This window comes from Cetorhinus maximus, chromosome 7 (genome assembly GCF_964194155.1).
Source record: "Cetorhinus maximus chromosome 7, sCetMax3.hap1.1, whole genome shotgun sequence".
NCBI classification, from domain to species: domain Eukaryota; kingdom Metazoa; phylum Chordata; class Chondrichthyes; order Lamniformes; family Cetorhinidae; genus Cetorhinus; species Cetorhinus maximus.
This window is the reverse complement of record NC_135885.1, coordinates 46,259,428-46,271,885: the sequence shown is the minus strand read 5'-3', so window position 1 is coordinate 46,271,885 and position 12,458 is coordinate 46,259,428. Positions and strand designations below refer to the sequence as shown.

The 12,458-nt window shown below is 42.6% G+C and overlaps 1 protein-coding gene across 10 annotated transcripts in view; it reads left to right on the top strand.

Annotated features, from left to right (window-relative positions):
* Positions 1-12,458, top strand: part of sgcg (sarcoglycan, gamma) — an 827,414-nt gene that overhangs the window by 565,616 nt on the left and 249,340 nt on the right. For all 10 annotated transcript variants that reach the window (XM_078545431.1, XM_078545436.1, XM_078545435.1 and 7 more), the window contains one exon: positions 4,155-4,242. In XM_078545431.1, the coding sequence (XP_078401557.1) occupies positions 4,155-4,242 (88 nt within the window). The remainder of the gene's footprint in view (positions 1-4,154; positions 4,243-12,458) is intronic.

Genomic DNA, 12,458 nt, shown 5'->3' with positions numbered 1-12,458 from the left:
TGCTCCTGGCATGCCCTCCTGCACTCTTCATTGAACCAGGGTTGATCACCTGGCTTGGTGGTAATGGTCGAGTGAGAGATATGCTGGGCCATGAGGTTACAGATTGTGTTTGAGTACAGTTCTGCTGCTGCTGATGGCCCACAGCGCCTCATGGATGCCTAGTCTTGAGTTGCTAGATCTGTTCGAAATCTATCCATTTAGTATGGTGGTAGTATGACACAACACGATGGTGGGTATCCTCACTGTGAAGACATGACTTTTTCTCCACAAGGACTGTGCGGTGGTCACTCCCACCGATACTGTCATGGACAGATGCATCTGCGGCAGGCAGGCTGGTGAAGATGAGGTCAAGTATGTTTTTCCCTCTTGTTGGTTCCCTCACCACCTGCCGCAGACCCAGTCTAGCAGCTATGTCCTTTAGGACTCGGCCAGCAGTGGTGCCACTGAGCCACTCTTAGTGTTGTTCATTGAAGTACACCACCCAGAGTACATTCTGCACCTTGCCACCCCCTGTGCTTCCTCCAAGTGGTGTTCACTGAGTTAAGGGGATGTGGTATGTGGTAATCAGCAGGAGGCTCCCTAGCCCATGTTTGACCTGAAGCCATGAAACTTCATGGGGTCTGGAGTCAATGTTGAGGACACCCATGGTAACTCTTTCCAAAATGTATACCACTGTGCCACCACCTCTGCTGGTTCTATCCTGCTGGTGGGATTGGACATACCCAGGGGTAGTGATGGTGGTGCCTGGACATTGTCTGTAAGTATGATTCCATGAGGATGACTATATCAGGATTTTGCTTGATTAGCCTGTGGGACAGTTCTCCCAATTTTGGCACAAGCCTCCAGATGTTAGTAAGGAGGACTTTGCAAGGTCAACAGAGCTGTGTTTGCCATTTGCAGTGCCTAGGTCAATGCTGGGTGGTCCATCTGGCTTCATTCCTTTTTATTGGCTTTTTAACAGTTTGATATAACTGAGTGGCTTGCTCAGCCATTTCAGGGAGCATTTAAGTGTCAACCACATTACTGAAGATCTGGAGTCACATGTAGGCCAGACCAGGTTAGAACAGCAAATTTTTTTCCCTAAAGGGCATTGTGAACCAGATGGGTTTTTACAACAATCAACACTGGTTTCATGGTCATCATTAGCCTTTTAATTCCAGATTTTTATTGAATTCAATTTCCTCTATCTGCAGTGATGGGATTCAAACCTGGGTCTCCAAAGCATTAACCTGGGTCCCTGGATTACCAATCCAGCGACAATACCACTATGCTATTGACTCCCTGAGGCCTTGGTGACTTCGGTGCTTTGGCATGCCGGCATTATACCCTCAGATTGAAGGTGGACAGACTCTTCCATTGGCCTTGCAACCTGAGGTGTGCAGTGGACATCACTTTCTGAAGTTCCCCAGCTTGATTTTGCAGCTCCAGCAACTGAGGTATAACTGACTCCAGAGGCTCTTTATCTGACTCGCACTCAGCAGATTTCTGGCCTCCAGCAGTCCTCTGAGTGCTGGAAACCGGGGAAGTCTCTGCCTCTTCCTGCTGTGGATCAGACAGTGCGATGTGCTCACCAGATTGTGATCCTGAGGCTACATTAGAGCTAGGTGTGTGTCTCTGCGCTGGTGGAGATGTGAGTGGGTGAGCGCTGTGACTACCTTCAGTTAGGGTGTCATCGGATTCTTCTTCTGAGGTGTCTTCGGGCCTGGAGTCAAGGACCTGGGTCATGGACCACTCGGCTACTTTACAGATGCACCTGCGAAAGCAAGGAGAGATCATTAGTGCGGAACAGAGGAACTCACTCACAGCATGGTTTTCTGATGGATGTTGCACTGCTGGACCCTCACTTGGTACAGCGCTACCAACCTCTCCGTCAGCACAGGAACGGTCCAGATTATTGCCAGCCAGCTGGGGGTGATTCGGTTTTCAAAGTCTGTGAGGACCTTGATGTCAGGCATGCCTCCACCCAGTCTGCGACCTCTCCCTTTTGCTGTGTGCCAGCTTATCCTGCATGAAGGCAGATGGGGAGAGTGTAAGCAGGACGCCTGCCAGGCCAAATGTTTAGGTTGCCTGGCATGTGTGGGTGGTGAGTGGTGCCATGGATGGGATGAGGACACGATCCACAGGGCAGATGAAGATGTGTGTGAGAGAGTGAATGGTGATGTCCCTTGAGCTGGCAGTGAGTGAGATTCCTGTGGATGTGTGATGGGTTTATGAGTGTGTGAGTTGAGAGTGATGAGAAGAGTGACTTATCCTGGCGGAATGGAGATCATTCATCCTCTTTCGACACTGAGTGGCTGTCCTCTTTTGCAGGGCATTGGTGCTGACCACCACTGCCAGCGCCTCCCTTGGTTTCTGGTCTTCACCCAGAGCGGGGGTTGAGGTCTTCATGGCAGCCTTCACTGCATCCAGTAGGCGCCTGAGTGAGGTGCCATTAAATTTGAGGGCAGCATGTTTCTTCCCTTTGGCATCCATGACTTTGCAGCAGCTTCCGATCCCTTCGCAGAGTGCTAGCTCTGTGCAACGGCACCCTTTAAATATGACACCCGGGTTACTGACTGCCTGAGGTGACAGCTGGATGGGTGAATCAGAGGCTGCCCTGCCAGTTATCCGGCGTGTTTCCTGGGAATGCATTATTAATGATTCGGGACGCGCCAGGAATGGGATGATATGGCGCGTAAACCCATCATTTCAGCCAGTGTAAACTGTCCTTTTCCCTGCCCACTACTGCACTTTGTGCAAATCTGAGAGAATTCCACCCCTGGAATTGCATGACAAGAAATTTGGAATATTGATCATTTTGACCCTGTTTGATTCTATTGTAATTTTTGAATTAAACTTTAATACATGTTCAAAGATGGAATTGAGGTCACAGCTTTAAAGGTATTCCACATTCTGATGTGAAAGCTTTATATATTTTTAATGGGATATTTAAAATCTTGAATAGCCCTGGGAGAAATGAACTAATGAAATCATTAGCATCCAACGTCAATGTTAAGTGATTGCTCTATCTCCTTTTTGAAATTCATGTAATATTTTGTCTTGAGCAAGTAGCAAGCTATCCCCTTTCCAGAAAATGAGTCAGCCTTGACTCATTGGAAGCACTCTGTTCTCTGAATCAGGAGGTCAATAGTTCAAGCCTCACTTCAGTGGCTTCGGCACGTAATCTAGGTTGAATTGTCAGTGCAGTATTGAGAGAGTGATACACAGGACGAAGTGGTGTCTTTTGGATGGGCCATTAAATTGAGGCCCCGTTGACTCTCTCAGGTGACCTTTTTTGGCATTTCTTATCCGTTCAGGTGATGAGCGCACATCCAAAATGTCCTAACCTGCTTCTTTGCTTTACAGATGATGATTGCTTCAATTCCAACATTTTCTGTTTTTATTTTACAGATCTATTCAAATGCATTAATGCTTGTCATTACCTGAATACATTTAAAATATTGACAGCTAATAAGTCAATTATTAAAATTTAACATTCAAAATTGATAACCTGAATCCACACCTTGTAATCACCAACATTTTATTTTCCTTTCTCTCCAAATTATTCCATTATATAATGTCATCAGTGCAAACAACCCATTGGTAGTAATAGAACACAGTAAAACTGACACATTTGATATACAGGACTTAAATTTTTTTGATATTAGAATTTTGATAAAGGGCATGACTTGGTCATGACTTTTAGATTGATTTTGCCTGTTCTTTCTAATATTGGTGATGTTCTGCATCTACATCTTACATTTTAAAATAAACGTTAGAAATGATAAAGTGAGCTGGGGGTAACTTTCACACTTACAGCTGTGTGGTAAACTGGTTGAGTGGTTTGCCCACCCATTATGGAAACCTTTTGAAATCCATTTCCATTGGTTTCAGCCATATTGTAAATTGGGAGGGTTGTAGAAAAAAATCAGTGGCCCAGTCCGCCAGTTTACTGCCCAAGCTGTGAGGGTGAAAGTTATCCCCCATTTTTACTTTGGAGATTTTCTTCCATTTGCCAGACCAATATGCATAACATGCACCATTCATCTGAATATGTTTCACTTTCACTACTAATTTTGAGTGACGTATGTGCCTGTTGAGACTGCTTTGGTCGTTTTCTTCCCCCAAATGCTTAAATATTCAAAGCAAATTGCTTTTCTTTAAAATCTCTGCAGGATTCCCCTTTGCTTGTGGATTCTTCGCAAAATGTGACTGTTAATGCTCGCAACTCTGAAGGACAGGTGACTGGCAGATTAACAGTGGGTGAGTATTTGTTTTCTAATCTGCTTTTCTTCTCTAATAAATGTGCAATCACAATTTTAAAGAATATAATCAATTCAGCAGTAAGCATCACGAGGTTGCCAACATCACAAGGAAAGGCCAAATGGTTGGCTGGGGTGAGAAATGAAAGTATCTGCGCATCACAGTCTGAAATTAAAGCGCATTATCAGGGTCATTTAAAGAAAGTTTTTACATTGTGTTAAGGGCCACCCAATGCAGCAGACTCAAGGTTACATGCTTTGTAAAAGTAGCTTGAGTTTTATGAGTTGTACTTGATAATGTGAATGTTTAATGTTAATAATTGGCTGCAAAAAGGTAAAATTAAAATCTTTAGCATTGATACCTCTGAAATCCTCTTGAGGTTGATGCACTGTAATGAACTTGATGTACAGGTTTCTACTTGAAACAGATAACTTTATTACAGAGCTCTTTCAGAAGCTACATGCTTGACCAGGTCCACGACTAGAAAACTCCGCTTCTGCGCTTAGGGCTCGTTCGTCAGATCAAAGTTATACCTTCATTCACTACAGGCACAATGTGGGCTAAAGTTGTATAAGACCTTAAAGATGTGCTTTAAAATTTTATTTTATTGTATGAACTTCTATGATCTTTTTGGCAATTTTTAAGGACTCAGACTTACCCAACCTTCACCTTTCTAATACCATCATTTTAAAACTTGCTCAGAAGAGAAAGCCTCACAGTTATTTAGGAAGAGCACAACTCGGTAGAGTTAAGAAAGTTGGTCACGTTGTATCACTTGCCTTTATACAATATTACATTTTTTGTAAATAATTGTATACTGTTGTGCTAGTTTTGTGCAATAATTCCTTCACGTGACCTTGTAAGTTTTGTACTGTAGCATGACTATATTAAGTTATCTGTATCTCAAATATTTTTTGAAAAAATCTTATTGACCTGGCTCCCTGATGAATTAGTGTGTAAATGCACCAGGTGGTATGAAACCTTTCCTTGTGTTTACTACTTTATTTCCTGCAGCTAGATGTTGACAGGAAGTTATGCATTGAATGACAAAATTACCTACATGACTAACTTCCTTTGCTGGATACACGTGCAATTACACAATGTCATGTCAGACACTACATGTAAAGACTAAAGAGCACTTAGATTGTATCCATGGTACTCGCAGAGTTCATTGAATTAAGCAGAAATGATGACAGGGAACTGCAATTGGCCTCGGTGTTCACAGACTGAGGAGATGAAAGGTACTCCCATCTGATTGTTAGCCAGTGACCTCAATGTATATGTGTGAGTGCATGGCGGACCGTGTGTGTGTGTGTGTGTGTGTGTGTATACGTACGTCAAGTGATGTCAGAATCAGGCTACATTTTGAAGGTTGTCCAACAATCATTGTTTAGGAGCACACAAGAAGAAAATAGTAATACGGTCATTCATCCTGACTTAGGGAGGAATTTTATGGCCACATCGTGGTGGGGGTGGGGGCGGGGCCATAAAAGGTGACGAGCCGTTCAAAAGTCCATTGACTTCAGCGGGACTGGAAAATCCCGCCAGTGGGAGGAACCATAAAGTTCCGCCCTTAGTTTATCAAACTGAAGCTGCTATGAATTTATAGATTATGAGCATTTAGAGATGCACTGGATAATATATGAGAGTCAGCATTGATTAAGGCAAATAATTTTTGACAAATATTAGTAATTTTTTTGAAGAAGTGACTGTACAAATATAAGTAGATGCAGCGGATGTGTGCATAGATTTGGAGAAAGATAAGGGAGGAAAGTTTGTTTTCTGAGTGCCACTTTTGCATTAATTCCCTGGGGGCAGACAATGTTGCAGCATGCTTCATGTGGCATTCTTCAATAATATAAATGAGGAAGCTGATGTGGGCTCTGTAGGTAGTGGCCCATAGTGCTTTCTGCCTCTGTAGAATTGGTGTATTGCAATGAGAAGCGATGCTACACAAATTAATTTCTCCCCAATATATTCCAGTTCAACCACTCCAACACTTGTCTTGATTTTACTCTAGTCTCTGCTCCATTCGATTGCTTGTCTGACATCCAGTCGCTAACTTACTTAAGCTGAACATTAGGAAATCTGAAGTAATTTTCATCAGACCCTGCCACATGTACTACTCCTTTGTCACTAAATCTATCTACGTGTCACAGCTTTTATTAAATTCACAACCTCAAACCTCTATTCAACTCTGAGCTGAGTTTCAGCCCAATACCCTCCCTAAATGAAAGATAGCTTACTTCTATCTTCATAACATTGCCCATCTCTGCCACCTACCTCAAGCATCTGCCACTGAAATCCTCATTCATACATTTATCACCTGCAGATTTGGCCATGCCAGTCGTGTCCTAATTATTCTCCCATCCTCCATAAACTTCAACTCATCCAAAACCCAGGTGCCCTGTACTCATATCCGGTTTCACACCATCACCTCCGTGCTTGCTGACCTGTATTGGCTCCTGAACCAGAAGTGCCTCAAATTTATAATTCTTTAATTTATTCTTCAGTGCCTCTGAGTTCCCTCAAAACTGCCATGAACCTCTTCAGCCTCACATCCCCTCCCAAACTCACTATTCCTCTGATTCAGGCCTCTTCCCCATCCGCCCTTCCACCAACCCCAAAGCCTTTAGTTGCCTAGACCCCACTTTGTGGGACTCCCTTCTCAAAGATCCCCCGACCTTCACCCTCTACTTTAAGGCCTTCCTTAATACTGACACCTTTACCAAGCATTTGATGCATGTAATTTTCTCTTAAGCTGAACACTCATTTCTTACTATGTGTCTGTGAAACACCTTGGGGTATTTTTCTGTGTTAGAAGCTTTATATAAATCCAAAATATTGCCTTGTTGGTGGTGCTGATTTTGGGTACCTAACTGATGAAAGGACATGAAAGTTATAAAGAGTGTAGATTCACCGGGGTGAGGAAGCAATTGAGTTACTGATAATATTTTCACAGCAGCAGAAAAAGCTATCAGCAACTCTAATAGAGGATTTTGAGAAGCTTAATAGGAGAATTCAGATTGGGGAATCAGTGGAGAGGGGTCAATTGGGAAGAAAGTGAAGAGTGAAGATTGGACATGTTATTTTATTCAGAGAGTTCTTACAGCAGATAATGCTTTGCCATGAGAAGTAATTGTGGAAGCAACAATTGCATATTTTAAGCAAAGTATGGATAAGGAATTGAAGCAAAAAGATACAGGCCTATGGTGAGAGAGTTGTTCGACAGAGGGATTAAATTTTGATTTGCCTAGCAAAGAGCTGATGATGAACTAAATGATCTCCTTTGGGTTGTATAATTAAGGTGACTCTATGTGGTTTCTAAAATTCAGCATAAATTGATTGTGTTTTCCAAAAAGAAAGGCTCACACCAACAATAATTTCAACCAATTGCAAGAACATGTGGCCAAAATCATTACCAGACTTTGATTAAGTTGCCAGTCTTATCTATTGCCTTGCACTTTATAGAGATTTATGTTGAAATGTAGTGTTTTCCACATTGTGAACATTCTACTTGAGTGTCTGAATAAATCTGGTACAGTATTAGTATCCAGGGAAATAGTTGAAGTGTAAATCTATACATCATATCACAACATGACAGAAACTCTATATCCACGCCCTTTGTCAGTGAAATTATCTGGTTGATAAATTTTAGAATAGTGTAATTGGTAAAATAGTAGGTGTGGAAAGCCTGGGACCAGCTTATACAGTTTCTGAAGAAGAACAGTCCCTGTTGTGTTATATATGCGCTACTGCTAGTGTATTCAAATTATTAACATTCTTATATAAAACGTTATGAATAGACTCAGGGGACCATTGGATATGTATGATATGGAGAGTTTGGGTCTTTGTAATAATTGTATATTTTAATATCTTCCTTTAGGACACTGGCAGTCATTTTAAATGTGAGTTATCGCTAGCTGCTTTCTCAGGCCATAGAAAATATACCTACCTTTCTGGAATGCACAAGATCCTCTCATAGCAGTTTGATATCTCGATTGGCTGGGCTGCAAGATGCCTTTAACCCTTCTGAATTTCCTTTATCATAGGACAGGAGGAAAGGTTTGAGTTAGATCAATAGGGGTGCTGGTGATGAAAGGGTTTGGAGGGTGGTAGTGGCGGTGGGGTGGAGGCAGGCGAGTTATGATTGTATTCCGTTCGATAAACAACATTGTAGCTAGGAAGAGTCTGATATGTGTTACCATTTGGCATTCTTTGCCACTCTGTAATTATTCTGAAGTCATCATGGTTAAGGACAGGCCAACAAAATTGAGTACAGATGGGCTGGGTTGCAAATTTGCTTCTAGGCTCATGGCTTCTACTGTACTGATTACCTCTGTATATTGGGTCTCATAGTAAATGAATAAATTATAGAAACTTAAAAAAAAAATAAACTGATATATCAGGGATTGTATTCCAAGGTTCCAATCTATAGTGTGTGCTAATGCAAAAGAAACAAGTTTATTGTTTTTAATATCCAGAGAAGATAGAAACATAGAAACATAGAAAATAGGAGCAGGAGTAGGCCATTCGGCCCTTCGAGCCTGCTCCGCCATTCATTATGATTATGGCTGATCATCCAACTCAATGGCCTGCTCTTGCTTTCTCCCCATATCCTTTGATCCCTTTTGCCCCAAGAGCTATAACTAACTCTTTCTTGAAAACATGCAATGCTTTGGCCTCAACTACTTTCTGTGGTAGCGAATTCCACAGACTCACCAGTCTCTGGGTGAGGAAATTTCTCCTCACCTCAGTTCTAAATGCTCTACCCCGTATCCTCAGAATATGACCCCCGGTTCTGGACTCCCCCACCATTGGGAACATCCTTCCTGCATCTACCCTGTCTAGTCCTGTTAGAATTTTATAGGTTTCTATGAGATCCCCCCTCATTCTTCTGAACTCCAGCGAATATAATCCTAACTGACTCAATCTCTCCTCCCATGTCAGTCCCACCATCCCAGGAATCAGTCTGGTAAACCTTCGCTGCACTCCCTCTATAGCAAGAACATCCTTCCTCAGATAAGGAGACCAAAACTGCACACAATATTCCAAGTTGGCCTCACCAAGGCCCTGTATAATTGCAGCAAGACATCCCTGCTCCTGTACTCGAATCCTCTGGCTATGAAGGCCAACATACCATTTGCCTTCTTTACCGCCTGCTGCATCTGCATGCTTACCTTCAATGACTGGTGTACGAGGACACCCAGGTCTCGTTGCACATTCCCGTCTCTCAATTTAAAGCCATTCAGATAATAATCTGCCTTCCTGTTTTTGCTACCAAAGTGAATAACCTCACATTTATCCACATTATACTGCATCTGCCATGCATTTGCCCATTCACTCAGCTTGTCCAAATCACCCTGAAGCATCTCTGCATCTTCCTCACAGCTCACCCTCTCATCTAGCTTTGTCTCATCTGCAAATTTGGAGATATTACATTTAGCTCCCTCATATAAATCATTGATACATATTGTGAATAGCTGGGGTCCCAGCACCAATCCCTGCGTTACCCCACTAGTCACTGCCTGCCATTCGGAAAAAGACCCGTTTATTCCTACTCTTTGTTTCATGTCTGCCAACCAGTTTTCTATCCATTTCAATACACTACCCCCAATCCCATGTGCTTTAATTTTACATGCTAATCTCTTATGTGGGACTTTGTCGAAAGCCTTCTGAAAGTCCAAATAAGCCACATCCACTGGCTCCCCCTCATCAACTCTACTAGTTACATTCTTGAAAAATTCCAGTAGATTTGTCAAGCATGATTTCCCTTTCATAAATCCATGCTGAATCTGTCTGATTCTGCCACTGTTTTCCAAGTGCTCAGCTATTAAATCTTTTATAATGAACTCTAGAATTTTCCCCACTACCGACGTCAGGCTGACTGGTTTATAATTCCTGGTTTTCTCTCTACCTCCTTTTTTAAATAGTGGGGTTACATTAGTTACCCTCCAATCTGTAGGAACTGTTCCAGAGTCTATAAAATCTCAGAAGATGACCACCAATGCATTCAAGTATATAAATTTGTACATCTATCATTTGTTTTTACTTATTATTCATTTATTTATTCGCTGTCTAGTAGTTTATAGGCTAAACCATGCTATGAAAGAATGCTTATTCTTTTGCCTTTCTGAAGTCAGCAACATTTCATGGTGACCAGTTACCCAGTTAGACAAGTTCCATTGACAAAGGTCCTGTTTGGCCTTTTAGCTTGCTACTTGTACTAGATAGTGGACAAGTAAAGGCAAATTCAGTAATTAAGGATCGAGAGCTCACTTACAGGAGTAGTCTCCGTTGTAAAAAGCCAAAGCATAGAAACATAGAAAATAGGAGCAGCAGTTGGTCATTCGGCCCTTCGAGCCTGCTCCGCCATTCAGTATGATCATGGCTGATTCACTATCTCAATGCCATATACCCGCTCTTTGCCCATACCCCTTGACACCTTTAGAGGCTAGAAATCTACCTATTTCCCTCTTAAATACATTCAGTGACTTGGCCTCCACAGCCCCCATTGGCAGGGAATTCCACAGGTTCACCACCCTCTGAGTAAAGAAGTTTCTCCTGATCTCAGTCCTAAATGGCCTACCCCATATCCTGAGATTGTGACCCCTTGTTCTAGGCCCCCCAGAGGAAATATCATCCCTGCATCCAGTCTGTCCAGCCTTGTCAGAATTTTATATGCTTCAGTGAGATCCCCTCTCATTCTTCTAAACTCCAGTGGATACAAACCTAGTCAACATAATCTCTCCTCGTATGACAATCCTGCCATCCTAGGAATCAGTCTGGTGAACTTCACTGCACTCCCTCTATGGCAAGTATATCCTTTCTTAGGTAAGGAGACCAAAACTATACACAATACACCAGGTGTGGTCTCACCAATGCCCTGTACAGCTTCAGTAAGACATCCTTGCTCCTGTGCTCAAGTCCTCTCACAAGGTCGGCTTGCTTTAAGTGACTGGTGTACAAGGACAACCAGGCTCCTGTGTACATCAACATTCCCTAATCTATCACCATTTAAATAATACTCTGCTATTCTGATTTTTCTACCAAAGTGGATAAATTCACACTTATCCACGTTACACTGCATCTGCCCACTCACTCAACTTGTCTAAATTGCCTTGAAACCTCTTAACATCCTCTTCGCCATTTACATTTCCACCAAGTTTTGCGTCATCAGCAAACTTGGAAATATTACATTTGATCCCCTCATCCAAATCATTGATATATGTTGTGAATAGCTGGGGACCGAGCACTAATCCCTGCAGTAACCCATTAGTCACCGCTCGCTATTCCAAAAAAGACCCATTTATTCCTACTCTCTGTTTCCAGTCTGCTAACCAATTCTCAATCCATGCCAATATATTACCCCCAATCCCATGTGCTTTAATTTTGCTGCCCTCGTTCCTCCCTCCATCCAGTTTCTGATGTTATCCACCCATCCAGTCCTTCCCCAACCTGCCCTATTCTTTCTTGCTGTTTCACCTTCTATTATCGTCAACACCAGACTCTCACCCTGCCTTTTCCAGTTGTCGTATTTTCTCAGTTTCTGCTTCTTTACTTCAGCTAAAAGCCCATGAGATGGTGGGAGTCCGATTTTCCTATGTTCTTCACTCTGCCCAGCTGATTCTAAGGACCCTTCACCAGAGCCACATTTCAAAATCTGTAATCCTTTTCTGCATCAGCCTTACTGAGGGTCCAGCTCTTGCACTCATCCAACGTAATGCTCCACATCAGGGGCAGAAGTTTACGGCCCTGTTTCGGCGGAGACGGGGCCATAAAATGCGGCGAGCCATTATAAACCCCATTGACTTCAGTGGGAACGTAATAAAATTCTGCCCCGGGGATTTTGCAAGTTGCTTTCTCAAGTGCAGGCCTAAGTTGGATGCCGTCCATATTTCATTCAGCTGACGAATTGTCGAGCATGCAATTGCTATAGCCTTGTCTTGATTTCAGTGCTGTTATCCCCATTTGTGGTCACTTTCGATCCCAGAAATTGAAATGGATATACAATCAAAATGATTGCACACTGAATTGTCATTGGGTATGTCTTGGTGTTGTTGATGCTCAACCCAAACTTCAGCCTTGACTTTCTCAGCTCTTCAGCCAGCATGGGTAGGTCTTGTTTGTGTTCGGCCATTAGTGTCATCAACAAAAGGTGTTGTGCGTATACTTGAAGACAAGACAGAGCCATTCAGTTTTGGCAAAGGAGTCAA